The sequence below is a fragment of the Syngnathus typhle genome, linkage group LG10, assembly GCF_033458585.1.
Source record: "Syngnathus typhle isolate RoL2023-S1 ecotype Sweden linkage group LG10, RoL_Styp_1.0, whole genome shotgun sequence".
NCBI lineage: Eukaryota > Metazoa > Chordata > Actinopteri > Syngnathiformes > Syngnathidae > Syngnathus > Syngnathus typhle.
The window spans coordinates 15,350,367-15,375,271 of NC_083747.1; the positions used below are offsets into that span (position 1 = coordinate 15,350,367).

The 24,905-nt window shown below is 40.5% G+C and overlaps 1 protein-coding gene and 1 long non-coding RNA gene across 3 annotated transcripts; one reads left to right on the forward strand and one right to left on the reverse strand.

Annotated features, from left to right (window-relative positions):
• Positions 1-1,408: 1,408 nt before the first annotated feature.
• LOC133161606 (uncharacterized) lies at positions 1,409-6,097 on the forward strand. The gene is made up of 10 exons (XM_061290212.1): positions 1,409-1,480; positions 1,918-2,229; positions 2,329-2,410; positions 2,503-2,597; positions 2,726-2,923; positions 3,006-3,092; positions 3,397-3,650; positions 4,676-4,816; positions 4,974-5,085; positions 5,449-6,097. The coding sequence occupies exons 2-10, from the start codon at positions 1,977-1,979 to the stop codon at positions 5,664-5,666; spliced, it is 1,440 nt and encodes a 479-aa protein (XP_061146196.1). The 5' UTR covers positions 1,409-1,480; positions 1,918-1,976; the 3' UTR covers positions 5,667-6,097.
• Positions 6,098-6,350: 253 nt separating this feature from the next.
• Positions 6,351-9,698, reverse strand: LOC133161083 (uncharacterized). Of its 2 annotated transcripts, none has more exons than XR_009715999.1 (7): positions 9,643-9,684; positions 9,429-9,529; positions 8,211-9,174; positions 8,027-8,118; positions 7,394-7,504; positions 6,887-7,015; positions 6,351-6,749 (listed from the first exon to the last, which is right to left on the reverse strand). It is a non-coding gene; the product is annotated as an uncharacterized LOC133161083 (long non-coding RNA). The 2 variants fall into 2 exon arrangements; XR_009716000.1 differs by having other exon boundaries at positions 6,352-6,749; positions 9,429-9,497; positions 9,643-9,698.
• Between the last annotated feature and the right edge of the window lie 15,207 nt (positions 9,699-24,905).

Here is a 24,905-nt window from a genome sequence, read left to right on the forward strand (position 1 = left end):
TATATATATATATATATATATTAATAGTCATTTTTTTCCACTCCTTTTATGTGTTTTATTTCTCATTATTACTACTATTACTTCAAATACTTCTAGAGTAACAACATCTGCCGGTGAAAAATTCCTTGTATGTGATCATATACTTGGCAAATAAATCGATTTCTGATTTTGATTCTGACAGGATAGTCATGCTGAGATTGTCCTGTCAGCCAGGCGCTTATTGGATTTAATAAGTTCGTCTGGAAGACAACAGGGCGCAGCCAGTGGTGGAGTAATAAATCAAGTTCCGAGGTTTAGTGTTACTAAACTTTAGTTCATGTACACATGGCTTATTTAATCTATATATTGCAGATGTATTGATGATTAATATATATTCCTTGATACAATCCTGCAGAGAACAGAGGCAGACGGAGAGCCCATCACTTCAGATGGAAATGACCAGGTAAAGACTATTGGGAGAGATGTTTGTTTTGGGGGGGGATTGACAGCTGCTCCCCAAAGAGCAAAAGAGAGGCTCGGCTTAGCGAAAAAAAACTGCATCACGATTTTTGTTGAATCGGCAATACCGATGTGTTTTAAAAATCACTTTCAAAGCAGGCTACACTAAGAAGAGTTCCTTGTTACATGTTCAATGCTGGATTTGTGGCAAAACATCAACAAATATTGTATATTCATAGTAATTCTAATGGATAATTAAAGAATACTACATAAATTAAAAGTGCAACGCAAAACAATGGATTTTTGCGCCTATTTTGAATTTTACTCTAACACAAAATACTTTCCCCCCTCAACAAATACAAATACCGACGGCTTACACTCCTATTTGAAGGTCTAAGTGATTGCCTTTTCAACTTTATTGGAAACTGATGAGGGTATGCAATACAGTGTGCCAAGGTTTTCTATTTTCATCTGTCATGTAAGACGATGTTCAAATTCTTTCAATAACACTGTCATTTTAGTTAAAAAAAAGTTAACAGATCATGTGATAGTTAATTTTTTACACTTTTTTTTATTTTCTATAGGTCTTTTCCAGGTCTCTTTACCAAGGGCAGAGGGAAGAGGCGCTTTTCCGCAGCAAATGTAGTTCCTGCCAAGAAACTTAAACCACTTGATGTGGCTTTCTATTTGTTGCCAAAGCAGTTTGAAAAAACCCCCATAGAACAGGAGCAAATAGTCCATATGCATGCAGGATTGGGCCGTAGGACTGCTCATTTAGATGAAAGCACAACACATGAAGAGGTAATAACAAGAAATTAGTTATTTAGGCTAGCTGTGATGTGTATTGTGAGGAATACAATATACAAGGATTTGCTAGTTTTTCATGGAGTGTGATGAATGCTATTACTGATTTGAATTATCTCTTTTTGGAGAGGCTTACATTTGTATTAATTTTTTTGCTTACAGTTGTGTGATGCCCTCAAACCTTTATTCCCAAAATTGGGGGCTGTGACTGGTGGGTGGCTGCTATACAAATCTGCAGGTAGGCCAACACCGGTTTGTGTATTAGTGTTGCGCAGTTGTAAAAAAGTACATTTGCAGCAGCTAACTTCACTGATGCACAAATGCACAATACTGATACTTTATAATTGAACAGATGGTTCCTAAATAAAACTAAGAATTCCTCAAACTCATCTCTGTATATTTATTATTAAGCCTGTTCAATTTAAGACATTTAGTTAACCTTTTATTAGGTCATGTCTAACTCCAGATCAGCAACCAATTGTTTGATTGTAATATTTGAGTTTGTAAAAGAAAAAAAAAGAGAGAAAAAAAGCCGGACTTGTTTTGTTTTTGGTGACTTTTTCAGCCTGATATGTTGTCAGACAAGAGGTCTAATTGCTTTGACTTAACTTCTAGCTATAATCTATATCTAATATACTGTTGAAAGTCCTAATTTTCCTCTCCTCTTTTCTATAGGTGGATGGGGTAGCCAAAAACTCTCTCTTGTGGCTCCTGATGACACTGGCTATACAGGCATGATCTTGAAGTCTGTAAGTCGTGGGGCTAAAAATCTATTCATAGCCCCAATTCAAGAGGAACTCAGCACAAATCCCCTACCACTGACTGATGAAGCATTCAGTAGCATGCCAAAAGCCACATGTCAGACGTGTGGAGTTGCAGTTCCTGTTCCACTCCTGACGGAACACATCAAGTCTTGTGGTGTCATGTATGTTGGCAGTGATGATAACCTGGCTGATGTGGAAAGCAGTGAGCCTGAAGACAGGAAATGTAAGAAGTCTTCATTTTAAGCTTTTGTAAGCATATTGTACAGTATTAAACAGAACTTTTTTTAAATTAACACTGTTCTTGCTTACAACTTCTCAACAGCAGATATGCACGAATGTCCTGTCTGCACAGAAATGTTTACTACTGACTTTATTGAGGTACACGCTTCTTCATGTGTGGAAAGGTATCCATTTGCTTCTATTATTAATTCTTTTTTTCTCTTGTTGGCAATTCTCACACTATCAGTTTAACACAGAAATAACTTTATGTGGGTAGGGCAGGAAAAGAGGTGTGCAATGAAAGCATTGTAATTGAGGAAGAGCAAGCGGCAATGCCTGGACCATCCGGAACTTGTGCAACTGCTACAGATGGTAGGTGGTGCTCAGGGTTTGCAGTGTCATAGGAAAGTTAAGGAAGTGAATCTACATGTTAAAGTCTTTGTTATCTTGACAGTCAAGCATGAATAATGAAACCACGTTTGTTCGTTTTTTCTTATTAGACTGGTTAACTATCAGTGACCCCACCAAGGCCATATCTCAGTGTGCTGACAGTTTTCTGCGTATTCATCAAACTGAGAGCCCCTTACTTCTCAGCATGGACATCAGAAAAAGCCCTGCTGAACAGGACATGGCACTAATCTCCTTCTACAAGCGAAATCATGTGGAATGGGGACGGCCTCTGAATTGCAAACTTGAAGGTAGCTCCAATTACAAGTTACAATGATCCAAAAATTTAAGTATTTTCTCTGTCTTTATTCTGTCAAACCTAATGTGTTACAGGAGATACTGCTATTGGACAGGGTGTAACTCGCTTCTTTTTCTCAACATGCATGGAAAAATTGAAGTCAGGGTTTTCCATCAATTTTGGTATGTTATGTGTATGGTTTCCTTCCAAATGCTATGTTTATTTAAAGCTGTTTAAGTTTTTTTTTTCATATTGTCTCTATAGGAAGTTTATCGTATTTGTATTGGTTTGCTTTACCATGAAAGTTCAGAGGATTCTATTAAATGTGTAATGCCTGTATTGACAACTACTATTTCCTGTCCATGACTACTAAGGGACTGTGAGAGCTATATTAACCTGCATGTCTTTGTATTGTGGACGGAAGCTTATTACTTTTTATTGAAATACTTATTTCGTGGTTTTTTTTTTTTTTTATGTCTTCAACAGCAAACTCAAATGTTACGCGGCTTTTGGAAGGAGAGACTGGCCATTTGGTTCCCTCAGCCTCTCACTTTCTTGTTGAAAGTGATATGTTCATGGTGGCGGGGAGAATGGTAGGCCACTCCTTTCTACATGGCGGACCATGCCTGTTGGGAATCAGCCCTGCAGTGATTCATGTCCTACTTGGTGGAAGTCCTGAAACTGCAACTGTTACACTTGAAGACTGTCCAGACCTGGATATCAGAGAAACAATCGGACTTGTATGTTTGATTTTAAAAATGTTTTTTCTTTCACTAAGATTTAATTTACAATGGGGCACCCTTTGATTGTGTATTCATTATCCCTATTGAGTGACATTAATATATGGATAATTTAAGATTATCAAATCAAGAGGGAGTGAACAAGATTTTTAATACTTAGTTTTCTAATACTGTAAATATAGTTTTATATAAATTATTTTAGAGCTTCTAAAATGCCAGTAATCTATCTATGGATAAAATAGATGGTGGTGCTTATTTGGATCCACTATGTAATATTCATATTCATTACTTTTTGCGAGTGCACATACAGAGGACAAATCAAAGGATGATTCTACTTTTCATTCTATATCCATTCTACTAAGTCTCTGAACTCTACTGGAGGAATGAACAATATTCTTCCAAACGATATTCCTTCATTTGGTGTTTTGATGATGATGATGGTGGAGAATGCTGTCTAACACATCAGCCAAAAATGTCCCGTGTTCAAGTGGGTCAGTTATGGTGACTGAAGACCGTAGTATATAATTCACATTATATTTTCATCAAATCACCCAGTGACCCCTATGGATGAATCCCACCTCAATGTAGGGGTTGGGTATTTCAGTTTTTTCCTTTTATAGTAATTTGTCCCCCATCTGTAGTATCTGGCATTACACTTTTTCCCTCTGTCTTGAGGCTTGAAGGGGAATCCATACTGTCAGGTAAGGATAAACAGCGGGTCCAGGACTTGGCCCATGCCTGGGACCTCCCTTGGCTAACTGAGCAAAACAGGAGATGGCTTTTTGAAAAGCTTTTGATTCATGCTGTGAGTAAAAGTCACAATTGGGATGTTTTGGTTATGAATGCACATTACTAAGTTTTTAAACATTGTGTCTGACAAAATTAAATTGTTGCACTATTTTCTGATTAATTTATGCTCAAGGAAAAAAAAATGGTCATGGTAAAATTCTTTTTCTATGTTACTCTTCAAGCTTTTAGATGAAGAATCTTGTGTTTTATCCTCTCTGTCTTATTAATATTAACAGGTAATAGGACGTGTCACAAGGCAAATTAAGCAGCTGAGACGAGGTCTTAAAGAAACCCCAATGTGGACACTGTTGACCCAAAGACCAGACACAGTGGCTTTGCTTTTTCCTGAAGAGGGAGCAGGAAATTTCAGCCCTGAGGTTAACTGTTTTCAATCTTGTTATTTCTGTTTTCCTACATACATAGACATCATGGCTACCAACCAGTGATATTTGATCAAAAATGATATGCGATTTTAAGTTAGAAAAATTACCAAAATCTTTTTCATGCTATTTTTTTTTCTTTTTTTCAATGTAGGTGCTTCTTCATCGACTCACATGGCCTTGTGAGGATAGTGACGATGATGACGATTGTTCAGTTGACACCAAATGCCGCATATCGGGCTATCTTCGACAGTTCATTGCTAATGGTAGGGGTACTGAGACACTTTGAAGTGCTATTTAAGTAGTTGGTTACCTTATTTGGTTATAGTATTGTAAAAGCTGTATAGCTATTTAAATATTCAGCATGCACTTCACACATTCACCATTGAGCTGGAAACAGCAACATTACATGAATTTATTAAAAAAATCTACCAATTATTTTTTTAAAAAAGCAACTAATTATGTTGCTGATTTCAACTCACGAGACGAGTCCAACCAGTCTCATTGTAAAAGAATATTTTTCTGTAAACTTCTCAAGGGTTTGGCTAAGCTTTTGAGTGTAAGCCATAGTTGGCCATTTATCATGACTAATTCAAAGGTTTTTAATTCCTTTTTAATCTACTCCATAGCAACACCAACTGAACTGACCAACCTGGTAAAATTCTGGACCGGATGGGAGATCCTACCACCAAGTCTCTCTGTAGAAGTGGTCGAGGGCAGATACCCCACAGCCTCCACTTGCTTTGAGACCCTGCGCATCCCAGGGCATTACAAGGATTACACATCTTTTAAATGTGACATCCTGGCCTGTATTTACAGTTGCCATACAGGATTTGGTCTTGTGTGAGACATTTGGCCTGTAGCCTTGTAAGACAAGATTGGATGTTAAAATGCTTGTTAGTTCTGTTAAAAGAACTGTTGGATGTTAAAATGCTTGTTAGTTCTGTTAAAAGAACTGTTGGATGTTAAAATGCTTGTTAGTTCTGTTAAAAGAACTGTTGGATGTTAAAATGCTTGTTAGTTCTGTTAAAAGAACTGTTGGATGTTAAAATGCTTGTTAGTTCTGTTAAAAGAACTGTTGGATGTTAAAATGCTTGTTAGTTCTGTTAAAAGAACTGTTGGATGTTAAAATGCTTGTTAGTTCTGTTAAAAGACCTGTTGTAAAAAACTCAGCACTCTAAAAGAAAACGTTGTGCAAGTTAATGTATTAAATATTTTCTCACTGTTACGGTACTTTGCAGTAACCTTTGCCAATAAATGGTCAATTCATAAGGTAAACTTCTGACTGAACTCCTGTGAAGCCCTCATAACCACTGAAAATGTTCTTCCCCCAATTTCCATCTCCGGTTTGGGAAGAAACCTCAATGTTCAAAATAATGCATTGTTTTTTTTTTCCTGGTTCATTATCCTTACACACGGTGCAAGGGGGATGGACAACTAAAGAGAAGGCAATACAAATGAGAAAAGGTTATTAAACAACAGATTTGTCACCTTTCAGGCAAACCTTAATTTTTCTTTGACAATTTAGTATACTAAAACTTCAGACTCAAACAGGTTTTGAGTTAAATAATGAAATGTCTGTCTGGGCTATGTTACACACAAACAGGGGGACTAAAGTGTTACTTAAATATTAACAGAACTTTCGTTCTCTTGACAAAGGAATAACATTACAATTCAGGTTAAAAAAATTTATTGTCTCTTAACTCAAATCATTCTGATCAGTTCAGACAAACTGCTCACAAAATTGAACGGCAGCAATGTAAGTATCGCAGCCATAGGACTGGGATGCAGCTCTCGGGTTAACTGCATCTCTTAAAGCTGTCATTTGTCCATCGGTCAGGGGTGATGCTGTGTCTGGAACAATGATGCTCGACTGGTCATCAAATGGAAGTCCGCTGTTCTCCCACTCAATGTCAAGAATATCCATGCCCTACAAATAGAGCATTTTGAGTTGTATGCAGTAAAAAAGTAGGCACACTTTCAAATGCTATAGAATGTGCTCTTGGCTTCTAATTAAATTTCATAAGTATGTTGACCACGCTGCATTCAAATAACATTTGTATGTACCTCTGTGTTATCTAGTCCTGGAATTGGGTAATGTGTACGACCCAGCTCCCACAGCTGGTTGGGGGTCATGTTGCTTTCTGTCCTCAGCGGATGATTGTCCCAACCATCACGAAAAGTACCTAGGTCATCCTGCAGGCGTGGGAGAAACACGAAGTGACAGCAGAAGAGGTGTGTTTCATTGTCGATGCTGAGGAAGCCCTCTTCTTCCAGGTAGTGGAGAACATCATAGTAGATGCATGTTACAGCTACCCACAGGTCTCTCTACAGCCGCTCAATCCTTGAAAATTTAAATGGGGGGTGGGGGAATTTTTTTATATATATATTTAATCCACAAAAATTAAAACCAGGTCTTTGAGTTTCTTCTTTTTTTGCATTTATGCGTACCCACTATATAGATCTTGTTACATACTATACTGCATGTCATTACACTTTTGCAAATTATAGTGCTACTGCTACATTGCATCAGTGAGGTGGCAGCTTTGATTAGCAATATTCCATTGAACAAACCTTTGGTTGTGAACACTCTTCCCGGATATAAAGCTGCTCTTCCCAGGGCCACGGACTGTAAACATGCTGCGTGCAACGTCAACATTTTCCACTCCCTGATCAGCACGAACCCTAAAATAGACAACACAATTTTGGATGTGTATGTGTAATGTAATTTTATTTACTTATTAATGATCGATATAAAATTATACTTCTTGTACGGTGTCGGACACTGTATTGTACGCAGACGTAGAATAAGTATTCAATTATTATTAAATATATTGATGTAGTTAAAGCATTGCAGTAAAAGTAGTTTGCTCCCGCTGACTGATATATGACATTAGATCATTACATCTCACATGGAAACCACTGGTTTCATTAACAATCTATTTTAAAAAAAAGTAACTAAAGCTGTCAGATAAATGTTGTGGAGTAGAGAGTATAATACTTCCTCTGAGATGTAGTGGAAGTATAAAGTAGCAGTATCACATGGAAATCCTCAACTACTGTAGTACAAGCGTCTCAAATTTGTACTTAAAAGTCCCCCTTGACTCAAACAATAGTGTTTCTTTATATATATACATATATAAAAATGTCCTTACTTTCCGCCACTGCTTGTAGTGTAAAAACTCCCAGTTTAAAATATACATTCACCTGAGAGGAAAACCAAACTTCTCAACAGATTCTAGGAAGAAAGCCAGGGTGGTTGATGCAAGGTTGTTGGAGGCTGCACCAAGATACATTATCTGTAGCACAAATACAAATACACAACCTTGAGACACTCAAGCATTTAATGATTACAGAAATGTGTACTCTTAGTCCAAACAACTGTGCTTACCTTACGGGAAAAACCGTCAATACCACCAAAGACAACGATGTTGTAGCTGAAAGAGAATTTAAGAAAAAAATTCAGCTGCATATAACATACTGCCAGTGTTCTAAACACAGTTTCTAAACGTAATACACCAGGTGTATACCATTTTTAAGGAGCTTAGCTGTGATGGTACATATACAGTAACATGAAAGCAGCAGTATAAAAAATGTGTTATGGAGCATACTGATAACTACCAAATACTTTGCAAACACACTTTGAATGTATGCATTTTGCCAAAAACATTGCTTGATAAGAATTTACCGAATTAATTTATGGTTTGTATCTATGTGCATCAAAGACTGGGGTCCTGGAACTGAGTAGGTCCGTCGAGCGATACATCCTACGTGGACCATGCGGCTTATGACACCAGTGGTGTCAACACGGTGCATGGAGGCTCTGACGCGGTTATACTGCACCCTCAGTCCTCTGGCTTGCAGAAGGGCCTTCACCATCCGATATCCAGAGTGAGGCTGCCTCGACTTAATCTCTCTTACACACTGATCTAACTCTTCATCAGTCATAGTGCTGTATAATCCCTTAACTGAGACTCAGCCATGCGTCTGTATACTGTGCGCCTGGACATCCCCAAAAGTTTAGCTATACATGGAACAGACAGATTAAGTTCCAAAAGTTTGCTAAGGTACTCTGGGGATATGACCATTCTTTGTCGCCCAGCCGGTCCTTGCTCAAACTGCACAACTGCAATGTGTTGCTCCCTTTTGTCTTTTTCCAGATTGATAAGACTGTGTAGCTGTGTCAGTGAGTCTAGAATAGCTGGACAAACAGTTACTTGACTGGATACAGCATTTAATAACACAAGTTCTTGTGTGCAAGTGAACTCTAAGAAGTCCAGGTCAAGAGGCATGCGTCCCAGAATATGCTCCAATTGAGAGCGAAGTCTTTCTAAAAGATGATTAAGCAGGAGTTCCTAGGAGAGAAAAACAAAATCACTGTGTGAGCACATTTTATGGAAAATTCAAACTAAGCATGGATTTGTTAACATTTTTATGTTCTCTTTTTATTGTCTCAAGTAAGTTAACATCTCATGAGTATCGGAGTGAGTTCAGAGCTGAGATTATTTATTTTCATATGAAAAATGCTCATCTGTAAATGTATTCTGTAATTCTGTAAATAAAATACTGACTTTTACGAACACAAAAGGTAAATAAAGAGTACACTCACCGAAGCGTTATTATTCGTGTTTTGGGCCATCCTGAGCTCTGACCGGGGCGCACCTTTGCACCTAGCAAACTTTTAAGGAACGCCACTTTATTAAAAGTTCCCTGTGTAGATATTGTTCAACAAATTCTGTTAATAAATAAATCTGTAATCTGTAATTCTGTAAATAAAATACTGACTTTTACGAACACAAAAGCTAAATAAAGAGTACACTCACCGAAGCGTTATTATTCTGCGTTTTGGGCCATCCTGAGCTCTGACCGGGGCGCACCTTTGCACCGGAGCGTCACATGACCAATGGAGCTTAACTTGATTGGCTGAACGTTGGATGATTTGATACAGGGATCGATTACTTCTCCCTTGGTTACCCCGGATGTCCGCGCTGAATATTTTTACACTGAATTTTTGGAGACATTGAATTTTTTTACATTGAATTTTCTGAGATGTCGAATTTTTTTACACTGAATTTTTTAAGACATTGAATTTTTTTACACTGAATTTTTTGAGACATTGAAAAAAATGTCTTAGGAAAAAAAAATTCAGTGCTAGAAATTCGATGGCTTTTAAAATTCAAAGTCTGATTTAGACGCAAAAAAAATTCAGTGTTAAAAATTGGATGTAAAAAAATTCAGTGCTACAAATTCGAATTCAAAATCCGATGGCACAGATAAACTTCCATATTCATGCGCAGTGAATAACTCGGCACTCTAAAGCACCCGAGAGCGTTTTTTTCGATGCCAACCTAACCAGAGTGACGGGAGCGGCACAATTCAGAAAAAGCGCTCAGCTCGCCGAGAAAATGCGATTTAAGCAATAAATTTAAAAATGCTTATAAAACATAAACCAAACGTTGGAGGTGGTCATTTCTTCATGCGCAGTGATAAACTCGGCACTCTAAAGCACCCGAGAGCGTTTTTTTCGATGCCAACCTAACCAGAGTGACGGGAGCGGCACAATTCAGAAAAAGTGCTCAGCTCGCCGAGAAAATGCGATTTAAGCAATAAAATTAAAAATGCTTATAAAACATAAACCAAACGTTGGAGGTGGTCATTTCTTCATGCGCAGTGATAAACTCGGCACTCTAAAGCACCCGAGAGCGTTTTTTTCGATGCCAACCTAACCAGAGTGACGGGAGCGGCACAATTCAGAAAAAGCGCTCAGCTCGCCGAGAAAATGCGATTTAAGCAATAAAATTAAAAATGCTTATAAAACATAAACCAAACGTTGGAGGTGGTCATTTCTTCATGCGCAGTGATAAACTCGGCACTCTAAAGCACCCGAGAGCGTTTTTTTCGATGCCAACCTAACCAGAGTGACGGGAGCGGCACAATTCAGAAAAAGTGCTCAGCTCGCCGAGAAAATGCGATTCAAGCAATAAAATTAAAAATGCTTATTAAACATAAACCAAACGTTGGAGGTGGTCATTTCTTCATGCGCAGTGAATAACTCGGCACTCTAAAGCACCCGAGAGCGTTTTTTTCGATGCCAACCTAACCAGAGTGACGGGAGCGGCACAATTCAGAAAAAGTGCTCAGCTCGCCGAGAAAATGCGATTTAAGCAATAAAATTAAAAATGCTTATAAAACATAAACCAAACGTTGGAGGTGGTCATTTCTTAATGCGCAGTAATAAACTCGGCACTCTAAAGCACCCGAGAGCGTTTTTTTCGATGCCAACCTAACCAGAGTGACGGGAGCGGCACAATTCAGAAAAAGTGCTCAGCTCGCCGAGAAAATGCGATTTAAGCAATAAAATTAAAAATGCTTATAAAACATAAACCAAACGTTGGAGGTGGTCATTTCTTAATGCGCAGTAATAAACTCGGCACTCTAAAGCACCCGTGAGCGTTTTTTTCGATGCCAACCTAACCAGAGTGACGGGAGCGGCACAATTCAGAAAAAGCGCTCAGCTCGCCGAGAAAATGCGATTTAAGCAATAAAATTAAAAATGCTTATAAAACATAAACCAAACGTTGGAGGTGGTCATTTCTTCATGCGCAGTAATAAACTCGGCACTCTAAAGCACCCGAGAGCGTTTTTTTCGATGCCAACCTAACCAGAGTGACGGGAGCGGCACAATTCAGAAAAAGCGCTCAGCTCGCCGAGAAAATGCGATTTACGCAATAAAATTAAAAATGCTTATAAAACATAAACCAAACGTTGGAGGTGGTCATTTCTTCGTGCGCAGTGAATAACTCGGCACTCTAAAGCACCCGAGAGCGTTTTTTTCGATGCCAACCTAACCAGAGTGACGGGAGCGGCACAATTCAGAAAAAGTGCTCAGCTCGCCGAGAAAATGCGATTTAAGCAAAAAAATTAAAAATGCTTATAAAACATAAACCAAACGTTGGAGGTGGTCATTTCTTAATGCGCAGTAATAAACTCGGCACTCTAAAGCACCCGAGAGCGTTTTTTTCGATGCCAACCTAACCAGAGTGACGGGAGCGGCACAATTCAGAAAAAGTGCTCAGCTCGCCGAGAAAATGCGATTTAAGCAATAAAATTAAAAATGCTTATTAAACATAAACCAAACGTTGGAGGTGGTCATTTCTTCATGCGCAGTGAATAACTCGGCACTCTAAAGCATCCGAGAGCGTTTTTTTCGATGCCAACCTAACCAGAGTGACGGGAGCGGCACAATTCAGAAAAAGCGCTCAGCTCGCCGAGAAAATGCGATTTAAGCAATAAAATTAAAAATGCTTATAAAACATAAACCAAACGTTGGAGGTGGTCATTTCTTAATGCGCAGTAATAAACTCGGCACTCTAAAGCACCCGAGAGCGTTTTTTTCGATGCCAACCTAACCAGAGTGACGGGAGCGGCACAATTCAGAAAAAGTGCTCAGCTCGCCGAGAAAATGCGATTTAAGCAATAAAATTAAAAATGCTTATTAAACATAAACCAAACGTTGGAGGTGGTCATTTCTTCATGCGCAGTGAATAACTCGGCACTCTAAAGCACCCGAGAGCGTTTTTTTCGATGCCAACCTAACCAGAGTGACGGGAGCGGCACAATTCAGAAAAAGCGCTCAGCTCGCCGAGAAAATGCGATTTAAGCAATAAAATTAAAAATGCTTATTAAACATAAACCAAACGTTGGAGGTGGTCATTTCTTCATGCGCAGTGAATAACTCGGCACTCTAAAGCACCCGAGAGCGTTTTTTTCGATGCCAACCTAACCAGAGTGACGGAGCGGCACAATTCAGAAAAAGCGCTCAGCTCGCCGAGAAAATGCGATTTAAGCAATAAAATTAAAAATGCTTATAAAACATAAACCAAACGTTGGAGGTGGTCATTTCTTCATGCGCAGTGATAAACTCGGCACTCTAAAGCACCCGAGAGCGTTTTTTTCGATGCCAACCTAACCAGAGTGACGGGAGCGGCACAATTCAGAAAAAACGCTCAGCTCGCCGAGAAAATGCGATTTAAGCAATAAAATTAAAAATGCTTATAAAACATAAACCAAACGTTGGAGGTGGTCATTTCTTCATGCGCAGTGATAAACTCGGAACTCTAAAGCACCCGAGAGCGTTTTTTTCGATGCCAACCTAACCAGAGTGACGGGAGCGGCACAATTCAGAAAAAGTGCTCAGCTCGCCGAGAAAATGCGATTTAAGCAATAAAATTAAAAATGCTTATAAAACATAAACCAAACGTTGGAGGTGGTCATTTCTTAATGCGCAGTAATAAACTCGGCACTCTAAAGCACCCGTGAGCGTTTTTTTCGATGCCAACCTAACCAGAGTGACGGGAGCGGCACAATTCAGAAAAAGTGCTCAGCTCGCCGAGAAAATGCGATTTAAGCAATAAAATTAAAAATGCTTATAAAACATAAACCAAACGTTGGAGGTGGTCATTTCTTCATGCGCAGTGATAAAGTCGGAACTCTAAAGCACCCGAGAGCGTTTTTTTCGATGCCAACCTAACCAGAGTGACGGGAGCGGCACAATTCAGAAAAAGTGCTCAGCTCGCCGAGAAAATGCGATTTAAGCAATAAAATTAAAAATGCTTATTAAACATAAACCAAACGTTGGAGGTGGTCATTTCTTCATGCGCAGTGATAAACTCGGCACTCTAAAGCACCCGAGAGCGTTTTTTTCGATGCCAACCTAACCAGAGTGACGGGAGCGGCACAATTCAGAAAAAGTGCTCAGCTCGCCGAGAAAATGCGATTTAAGCAATAAAACTAAAAATGCTTATAAAACATAAACCAAACGTTGGAGGTGGTCATTTCTTCATGCGCAGTGAATAACTCGGCACTCTAAAGCACCCGAGAGCGTTTTTTTCGATGCCAACCTAACCAGAGTGACGGGAGCGGCACAATTCAGAAAAAGCTCTCAGCTCGCCGAGAAAATGCGATTTAAGCAATAAATTTAAAAATGCTTATAAAACATAAACCAAACGTTGGAGGTGGTCATTTCTTCATGCGCAGTGATAAACTCGGCACTCTAAAGCACCCGAGAGCGTTTTTTTCGATGCCAACCTAACCAGAGTGACGGGAGCGGCACAATTCAGAAAAAGCGCTCAGCTCGCCGAGAAAATGCGATTCAAGCAATAAAATTAAAAATGCTTATTAAACATAAACCAAACGTTGGAGGTGGTCATTTCTTCATGCGCAGTGAATAACTCGGCACTCTAAAGCACCCGAGAGCGTTTTTTTCGATGCCAACCTAACCAGAGTGACGGGAGCGGCACAAATCAGAAAAAGCGCTCAGCTCGCCGAGAAAATGCGATTTAAGCAATAAAATTAAAACTGCTTATAAAACATAAACCAAACGTTGGAGGTGGTCATTTCTTCATGCGCAGTGATAAACTCGGCACTCTAAAGCACCCGAGAGCGTTTTTTTTCGATGCCAACCTAACCAGAGTGACGGGAGCGGCACAATTCAGAAAAAGTGCTCAGCTCGCCGAGAAAATGCGATTTAAGCAATAAAATTAAAAATGCTTATAAAACATAAACCAAACGTTGGAGGTGGTCATTTCTTAATGCGCAGTAATAAACTCGGCACTCTAGAGCACCCGAGAGCGTTTTTTTCGATGCCAACCTAACCAGAGTGACGGGAGCGGCACAATTCAGAAAAAGTGCTCAGCTCGCCGAGAAAATGCGATTTAAGCAATAAAATTAAAAATGCTTATAAAACATAAACCAAACGTTGGAAGTGGTCATTTCTTCATGCGCAGTGATAAACTCGGCACTCTAAAGCACCCGAGAGCGTTTTTTTCGATGCCAACCTAACCAGAGTGACGGGAGCGGCACAATTCAGAAAAAGCGCTCAGCTCGCCGAGAAAATGCGATTTAAGCAATAAAATTAAAAATGCTTATAAAACATAAACCAAACGTTGGAAGTGGTCATTTCTTCATGCGCAGTGATAAACTCGGCACTCTAAAGCACCCGAGAGCGTTTTTTTCGATGCCAACCTAACCAGAGTTACGGGAGCGGCACAATTCAGAAAAAGCGCTCAGCTCGCCGAGAAAATGCGATTTAAGCAATAAAATTAAAAATGCTTATAAAACATAAACCAAACGTTGGAGGTGGTCATTTCTTCATGCGCAGTGATAAACTCGGCACTCTAAAGCACCCGAGAGCGTTTTTTTCGATGCCAACCTAACCAGAGTGACGGGAGCGGCACAATTCAGAAAAAGTGCTCAGCTCGCCGAGAAAATGGGATTTAAGCAATAAAATTAAAAATGCTTATAAAACATAAACCAAACGTTGGAGGTGGTCATTTCTCCATGCGCAGTGAATAACTCGGCACTCTAAATCACCCGAGAGCGTTTTTTTCGATGCCAACCTAACCAGAGTGACGGGAGCGGCACAATTCAGAAAAAGTGCTCAGCTCGCCGAGAAAATGCGATTTAAGCAATAAAATTAAAAATGCTTATAAAACATAAACCAAACGTTGGAGGTGGTCATTTCTTAATGCGCAGTAATAAACTCGGCACTCTAAAGCACCCGAGAGCGTTTTTTTCGATGCCAACCTAACCAGAGTGACGGGAGCGGCACAATTCAGAAAAAGTGCTCAGCTCGCCGAGAAAATGCGATTTAAGCAATAAAATTAAAAATGCTTATAAAACATAAACCAAACGTTGGAGGTGGTCATTTCTTAACGCGCAGTAATAAACTCGGCACTCTAAAGCACCCGAGAGCGTTTTTTTCGATGCCAACCTAACCAGAGTGACGGGAGCGGCACAATTCAGAAAAAGTGCTCAGCTCGCCGAGAAAATGCGATTTAAGCAATAAAATTAAAAATGCTTATTAAACATAAACCAAACGTTGGAGGTGGTCATTTCTTCATGCGCAGTGAATAACTCGGCACTCTAAAGCACCCGATAGCGTTTTTTTCGATGCCAACCTAACCAGAGTGACGGGAGCGGCACAATTCAGAAAAAGTGCTCAGCTCGCCGAGAAAATGCGATTTAAGCAATAAAATTAAAAATGCTTATAAAACATAAACCAAACGTTGGAGGTGGTCATTTCTTAATGCGCAGTAATAAACTCGGCACTCTAAAGCACCCGAGAGCGTTTTTTTCGATGCCAACCTAACCAGAGTGACGGGAGCGGCACAATTCAGAAAAAGTGCTCAGCTCGCCGAGAAAATGCGATTTAAGCAATAAAATTAAAAATGCTTATAAAACATAAACCAAACGTTGGAGGTGGTCATTTCTTAATGCGCAGTAATAAACTCGGCACTCTAAAGCACCCGAGAGCGTTTTTTTCGATGCCAACCTAACCAGAGTGACGGGAGCGGCACAATTCAGAAAAAGCGCTCAGCTCGCCGAGAAAATGCGATTTAAGCAATAAAATTAAAAATGCTTATAAAACATAAACCAAACGTTGGAGGTGGTCATTTCTTCGTGCGCAGTACTCGGCACTCTAAAGCACCCGAGAGCGTTTTTTTCGATGCCAACCTAACCAGAGTGACGGGAGCGGCACAATTCAGAAAAAGCGCTCAGCTCGCCGAGAAAATGCGATTTAAGCAATAAAATTAAAAATGCTTATTAAACATAAACCAAACGTTGGAGGTGGTCATTTCTTCATGCGCAGTGAATAACTCGGCACTCTAAAGCACCCGAGAGCGTTTTTTTCGATGCCAACCTAACCAGAGTTACGGGAGCGGCCCAATTCAGAAAAAGTGCTCAGCTCGCCGAGAAAATGCGATTTAAGCAATAAAATTAAAAATGCTTATTAAACATAAACCAAACGTTGGAGGTGGTCATTTCTTCATGCGCAGTGAATAACTCGGCACTCTAAAACACCCGAGAGCGTTTTTTTCGATGCCAACCTAACCAGAGTGACGGGAGCGGCACAATTCAGAAAAAGTGCTCAGCTCGCCGAGAAAATGCGATTTAAGCAATAAAATTAAAAATGCTTATAAAACATAAACCAAACGTTGGAGGTGGTCATTTCTTAATGCGCAGTAATAAACTCGGCACTCTAAAGCACCCGTGAGCGTTTTTTTCGATGCCAACCTAACCAGAGTGACGGGAGCGGCACAATTCAGAAAAAGTGCTCAGCTCGCCGAGAAAATGCGATTTAAGCAATAAAATTAAAAATGCTTATAAAACATAAACCAAACGTTGGAGGTGGTCATTTCTTAATGCGCAGTAATAAACTCGGCACTCTAAAGCACCCGAGAGCGTTTTTTTCGATGCCAACCTAACCAGAGTGACGGGAGCGGCACAATTCAGAAAAAGTGCTCAGTTCGCCGAGAAAATGCGATTTAAGCAATAAAATTAAAAATGCTTATAAAACATAAACCAAACGTTGGAGGTGGTCATTTCTTCATGCGCAGTGAATAACTCGGCACTCTAAAGCACCCGAGAGCGTTTTTTTCGATGCCAACCTAACCAGAGTGACGGGAGCGGCACAATTCAGAAAAAGTGCTCAGCTCGCCGAGAAAATGCGATTTAAGCAATAAAATTAAAAATGCTTATAAAACATAAACCAAACGTTGGAGGTGGTCATTTCTTAATGCGCAACCAGAGTGACGGGAGCGGCACAATTCAGAAAAAGCGCTCAGCTCGCCGAGAAAATGCGATTTAAGCAATAAAATTAAAAATGCTTATTAAACATAAACCAAAAATTGGAGGTGGTCATTTCTTCATGCGCAGTGAATAACTCGGCACTCTAAAGCACCCGAGAGCGTTTTTTTCGATGCCAACCTAACCAGAGTGACGGGAGCGGCACAATTCAGAAAAAGCGCTCAGCTCGCCGAGAAAATGCGATTTAAGCAATAAAATAAAAAATGCTTATAAAACATAAACCAAACGTTGGAGGTGGTCATTTCTTCATGCGCAGTGATAAACTCGGCACTCTAAAGCACCCGAGAGCGTTTTTTTCGATGCCAACCTAACCAGAGTGACGGGAGCGGCACAATTCAGAAAAAGTGCTCAGCTCGCCGAGAAAATGCAATTTAAGCAATAAAATTAAAAATGCTTATAAAACATAAACCAAACGTTGGAGGTGGTCATTTCTTAATGCGCAGTGAATAACTCGGCACTCTAAAGCACCCGAGAGCGTTTTTTTCGATGCCAACCTAACCAGAGTGACGGGAGCGGCACAATTCAGAAAAAGTGCTCAGCTCGCCGAGAAAATGCGATTTAAGCAATAAAATTAAAAATGCTTATAAAACATAAACCAAACGTTGGAGGTGGTCATTTCTTAATGCGCAGTAATAAACTCGGCACTCTAAAGCACCCGAGAGCGTTTTTTTCGATGCCAACCTAACCAGAGTGACGGGAGCGGCACAATTCAGAAAAAGTGCTCAGCTCGCCGAGAAAATGCGATTTAAGCAATAAAACTAAAAATGCTTATAAAACATAAACCAAACGTTGGAGGTGGTCATTTCTTCATGCGCAGTGAATAACTCGGCACTCTAAAGCACCCGAGAGCGTTTTTTTCGATGCCAACCTAACCAGAGTGACGGGAGCGGCACAATTCAGAAAAAGCGCTCAGCTCGCCGAGAAAATGCGATTTAAGCAATAAATTTAAAAATGCTTATAAAACATAAACCAAACGTTGGAGGTGGTCATTTCTTCGTGCGCAGTGAATAACTCGGCACTCTAAAGCACCCGAGAGCCTTTTTTTCGATGCCAACCTAACCAGAGTGACGGGATTGGCACAATTCAGAAAAAGTGCTCAGCTCGCCGAGAAAATGCGATTTAAGCAATAAAATTAAAAATGCTTATAAAACATAAACCAAACGTTGGAGGTGGTCATTTCTTCATGCGCAGTAATAAACTCGGCACTATAAAGCACCCGAGAGCGTTTTTTTCGATGCCAACCTAACCAGAGTGACGGGAGCGGCACAATTCAGAAAAAGTGCTCAGCTCGCCGAGAAAATGCGATTCAAGCAATAAAATTAAAAATGCTTATTAAACATAAACCAAACGTTGGAGGTGGTCATTTCTTCATGCGCAGTGAATAACTCGGCACTCTAAAGCACCCGATAGCGTTTTTTTCGATGCCAACCTAACCAGAGTGACGGGAGCGGCACAATTCAGAAAAAGTGCTCAGCTCGCCGAGAAAATGCGATTTAAGCAATACAATTAAAAATGCTTATAAAACATAAACCAAACGTTGGAGGTGGTCATTTCTTAATGCGCAGTAATGAACTCGGCACTCTAAAGCACCCGAGAGCGTTTTTTTCGATGCCAACCTAACCAGAGTGACGGGAGCGGCACAATTCAGAAAAAGTGCTCAGCTCGCCGAGAAAATGCGATTTAAGCAATAAAATTAAAAATGCTTATAAAACATAAACCAAACGTTGGAGGTGGTCATTTCTTAATGCGCAGTAATAAACTCGGCACTCTAAAGCACCCGAGAGCGTTTTTTTCGATGCCAACCTAACCAGAGTGACGGGAGCGGGACAATTCAGAAAAAGCGCTCAGCTCGCCGAGAAAATGCGATTTAAGCAATAAAATTAAAAATGCTTATAAAACATAAACCAAACGTTGGAGGTGGTCATTTCTTCGTGCGCAGTGAATAACTCGGCACTCTAAAGCACCCGAGAGCGTTTTTTTCGATGCCAACCTAACCAGAGTGACGGGAGCGGCACAATTCAGAAAAAGTGCTCAGCTCGCCGAGAAAATGCGATTTAAGCAATAAAATTAAAAATGCTTATAAAACATAAACCAAACGTTGGAGGTGGTCATTTCTTAATGCGCAGTAATAAACTCTGCACTCTAAAGCACCCGAGAGCGTTTTTTTCGATGCCAACCTAACCAGAGTGACGGGAGCGGCACAATTCAGAAAAAGTGCTCAGCTCGCCGAGAAAATGCGATTTAAGCAATAAAATTAAAAATGCTTATTAAACATAAACCAAACGTTGGAGGTGGTCATTTCTTCATGCGCAGTGAATAACTCGGCACTCTAAAGCACCCGAGAGCGTTTTTTTCGATGCCAACCTAACCAGAGTGACGGGAGCGGCACAATTCAGAAAAAGCGCTCAGCTCGCCGAGAAAATGCGATTTAAGCAATAAAATTAAAAATGCTTATAAAACATAAACCAAACGTTGGAGGTGGTCATTTCTTAATGCGCAGTAATAAACTCGGCACTCTAAAGCACCCGAGAGCGTTTTTTTCGATGCCAACCTAACCAGAGTGACGGGAGCGGCACAATTCAGAAAAAGTGCTCAGCTCGCCGAGAAAATGCGATTTAAGCAATAAAATTAAAAATGCTTATTAAACATAAACCAAACGTTGGAGGTGGTCATTTCTTCATGCGCAGTGAATAACTCGGCACTCTAAAGCACCCGAGAGCGTTTTTTTCGATGCCAACCTAACCAGAGTGACGGGAGCGGCACAATTCAGAAAAAGCGCTCAGCTCGCCGAGAAAATGCGATTTAAGCAATAAAATTAAAAATGCTTATTAAACATAAACCAAACGTTGGAGGTGGTCATTTCTTCATGCGCAGTGAATAACTCGGCACTCTAAAGCACCCGAGAGCGTTTTTTTCGATGCCAACCTAACCAGAGTGACGGAGCGGCACAATTCAGAAAAAGCGCTCAGCTCGCCGAGAAAATGCGATTTAAGCAATAAAATTAAAAATGCTTATAAAAGATAAACCAAACGTTGGAGGTGGTCATTTCTTCATGCGCAGTGATAAACTCGGCACTCTAAAGCACCCGAGAGCGTTTTTTTCGATGCCAACCTAACCAGAGTGACGGGAGCGGCACAATTCAGAAAAAACGCTCAGCTCGCCGAGAAAATGCGATTTAAGCAATAAAATTAAAAATGCTTATAAAACATAAACCAAACGTTGGAGGTGGTCATTTCTTCATGCGCAGTGATAAACTCGGAACTCTAAAGCACCCGAGAGCGTTTTTTTCGATGCCAACCTAACCAGAGTGACGGGAGCGGCACAATTCAGAAAAAGTGCTCAGCTCGCCGAGAAAATGCGATTTAAGCAATAAAATTAAAAATGCTTATAAAACATAAACCAAATGTTGGAGGTGGTCATTTCTTAATGCGCAGTAATAAACTCGGCACTCTAAAGCACCCGTGAGCGTTTTTTTCGATGCCAACCTAACCAGAGTGACGGGAGCGGCACAATTCAGAAAAAGTGCTCAGCTCGCCGAGAAAATGCGATTTAAGCAATAAAATTAAAAATGCTTATAAAACATAAACCAAACGTTGGAGGTGGTCATTTCTTCATGCGCAGTGATAAAGTCGGAACTCTAAAGCACCCGAGAGCGTTTTTTTCGATGCCAACCTAACCAGAGTGACGGGAGCGGCACAATTCAGAAAAAGTGCTCAGCTCGCCGAGAAAATGCGATTTAAGCAATAAAATTAAAAATGCTTATTAAACATAAACCAAACGTTGGAGGTGGTCATTTCTTCATGCGCAGTGATAAACTCGGCACTCTAAAGCACCCGAGAGCGTTTTTTTCGATGCCAACCTAACCAGAGTGACGGGAGCGGCACAATTCAGAAAAAGTGCTCAGCTCGCCGAGAAAATGCGATTTAAGCAATAAAACTAAAAATGCTTATAAAACATAAACCAAACGTTGGAGGTGGTCATTTCTTCATGCGCAGTGAATAACTCGGCACTCTAAAGCACCCGAGAGCGTTTTTTTCGATGCCAACCTAACCAGAGTGACGGGAGCGGCACAATTCAGAAAAAGCTCTCAGCTCGCCGAGAAAATGCGATTTAAGCAATAAATTTAAAAATGCTTATAAAACATAAACCAAACGTTGGAGGTGGTCATTTCTTCATGCGCAGTGATAAACTCGGCACTCTAAAGCACCCGAGAGCGTTTTTTTCGATGCCAACCTAACCAGAGTGACGGGAGCGGCACAATTCAGAAAAAGCGCTCAGCTCGCCGAGAAAATGCGATTCAAGCAATAAAATTAAAAATGCTTATTAAACATAAACCAAACGTTGGAGGTGGTCATTTCTTCATGCGCAGTGAATAACTCGGCACTCTAAAGCACCCGAGAGCGTTTTTTTCGATGCCAACCTAACCAGAGTGACGGGAGCGGCACAAATCAGAAAAAGCGCTCAGCTCGCCGAGAAAATGCGATTTAAGCAATAAAATTAAAAATGCTTATAAAACATAAACCAAACGTTGGAGGTGGTCATTTCTTCATGCGCAGTGATAAACTCGGCACTCTAAAGCACCCGAGAGCGTTTTTTTTCGATGCCAACCTAACCAGAGTGACGGGAGCGGCACAATTCAGAAAAAGTGCTCAGCTCGCCGAGAAAATGCGATTTAAGCAATAAAATTAAAAATGCTTATAAAACATAAACCAAACGTTGGAGGTGGTCATTTCTTAATGCGCAGTAATAAACTCGGCACTCTAGAGCACCCGAGAGCGTTTTTTTCGATGCCAACCTAACCAGAGTGACGGGAGCGGCACAATTCAGAAAAAGTGCTCAGCTCGCCGAGAAAATGCGATTTAAGCAATAAAATTAAAAATGCTTATAAAACATAAACCAAACGTTGGAAGTGGTCATTTCTTCATGCGCAGTGATAAACTCGGCACTCTAAAGCACCCGAGAGCGTTTTTTTCGATGCCAACCTAACCAGAGTGACGGGAGCGGCACAATTCAGAAAAAGCGCTCAGCTCGCCGAGAAAATGCGATTTAAGCAATAAAATTAAAAATGCTTATAAAACATAAACCAAACGTTGGAAGTGGTCATTTCTTCATGCGCAGTGATAAACTCGGCACTCTAAAGCACCCGAGAGCGTTTTTTTCGATGCCAACCTAACCAGAGTTACGGGAGCGGCACAATTCAGAAAAAGCGCTCAGCTCGCCGAGAAAATGCGATTTAAGCAATAAAATTAAAAATGCTTATAAAACATAAACCAAACGTTGGAGGTGGTCATTTCTTCATGCGCAGTGATAAACTCGGCACTCTAAAGCACCCGAGAGCGTTTTTTTCGATGCCAACCTAACCAGAGTGACGGGAGCGGCACAATTCAGAAAAAGTGCTCAGCTCGCCGAGAAAATGCGATTTAAGCAATAAAATTAAAAATGCTTATAAAACATAAACCAAACGTTGGAGGTGGTCATTTCTCCATGCGCAGTGAATAACTCGGCACTCTAAATCACCCGAGAGCGTTTTTTTCGATGCCAACCTAACCAGAGTGACGGGAGCGGCACAATTCAGAAAAAGTGCTCAGCTCGCCGAGAAAATGCGATTTAAGCAATAAAATTAAAAATGCTTATAAAACATAAACCAAACGTTGGAGGTGGTCATTTCTTAATGCGCAGTAATAAACTCGGCACTCTAAAGCACCCGAGAGCGTTTTTTTCGATGCCAACCTAACCAGAGTGACGGGAGCGGCACAATTCAGAAAAAGTGCTCAGCTCGCCGAGAAAATGCGATTTAAGCAATAAAATTAAAAATGCTTATAAAACATAAACCAAACGTTGGAGGTGGTCATTTCTTAACGCGCAGTAATAAACTCGGCACTCTAAAGCACCCGAGAGCGTTTTTTTCGATGCCAACCTAACCAGAGTGACGGGAGCGGCACAATTCAGAAAAAGTGCTCAGCTCGCCGAGAAAATGCGATTTAAGCAATAAAATTAAAAATGCTTATTAAACATAAACCAAACGTTGGAGGTGGTCATTTCTTCATGCGCAGTGAATAACTCGGCACTCTAAAGCACCCGATAGCGTTTTTTTCGATGCCAACCTAACCAGAGTGACGGGAGCGGCACAATTCAGAAAAAGTGCTCAGCTCGCCGAGAAAATGCGATTTAAGCAATAAAATTAAAAATGCTTATAAAACATAAACCAAACGTTGGAGGTGGTCATTTCTTAATGCGCAGTAATAAACTCGGCACTCTAAAGCACCCGAGAGCGTTTTTTTCGATGCCAACCTAACCAGAGTGACGGGAGCGGCACAATTCAGAAAAAGTGCTCAGCTCGCCGAGAAAATGCGATTTAAGCAATAAAATTAAAAATGCTTATAAAACATAAACCAAACGTTGGAGGTGGTCATTTCTTAATGCGCAGTAATAAACTCGGCACTCTAAAGCACCCGAGAGCGTTTTTTTCAATGCCAACCTAACCAGAGTGACGGGAGCGGCACAATTCAGAAAAAGCGCTCAGCTCGCCGAGAAAATGCGATTTAAGCAATAAAATTAAAAATGCTTATAAAACATAAACCAAACGTTGGAGGTGGTCATTTCTTCGTGCGCAGTACTCGGCACTCTAAAGCACCCGAGAGCGTTTTTTTCGATGCCAACCTAACCAGAGTGACGGGAGCGGCACAATTCAGAAAAAGCGCTCAGCTCGCCGAGAAAATGCGATTTAAGCAATAAAATTAAAAATGCTTATTAAACATAAACCAAACGTTGGAGGTGGTCATTTCTTCATGCGCAGTGAATAACTCGGCACTCTAAAGCACCCGAGAGCGTTTTTTTCGATGCCAACCTAACCAGAGTTACGGGAGCGGCCCAATTCAGAAAAAGTGCTCAGCTCGCCGAGAAAATGCGATTTAAGCAATAAAATTAAAAATGCTTATTAAACATAAACCAAACGTTGGAGGTGGTCATTTCTTCATGCGCAGTGAATAACTCGGCACTCTAAAACACCCGAGAGCGTTTTTTTCGATGCCAACCTAACCAGAGTGACGGGAGCGGCACAATTCAGAAAAAGTGCTCAGCTCGCCGAGAAAATGCGATTTAAGCAATAAAATTAAAAATGCTTATAAAACATAAACCAAACGTTGGAGGTGGTCATTTCTTAATGCGCAGTAATAAACTCGGCACTCTAAAGCACCCGTGAGCGTTTTTTTCGATGCCAACCTAACCAGAGTGACGGGAGCGGCACAATTCAGAAAAAGTGCTCAGCTCGCCGAGAAAATGCGATTTAAGCAATAAAATTAAAAATGCTTATAAAACATAAACCAAACGTTGGAGGTGGTCATTTCTTAATGCGCAGTAATAAACTCGGCACTCTAAAGCACCCGAGAGCGTTTTTTTCGATGCCAACCTAACCAGAGTGACGGGAGCGGCACAATTC

Excerpts from the sequence above, each read along its gene's own strand:
- LOC133161606 (XM_061290212.1), top strand. The coding sequence starts at position 1,977 with ATGATCTTGAAGTCTGTAAGTCGTGGGGCTAAAAATCTATTCATAGCC. Across the intron at positions 2,411-2,502 it reads GCTTCTTCATGTGTGGAAAG|GGCAGGAAAAGAGGTGTGCA; the intron begins GTATCCATTTGC and ends TTATGTGGGTAG. Across the intron at positions 2,598-2,725 it reads TTGTGCAACTGCTACAGATG|ACTGGTTAACTATCAGTGAC; the intron begins GTAGGTGGTGCT and ends TTTTCTTATTAG.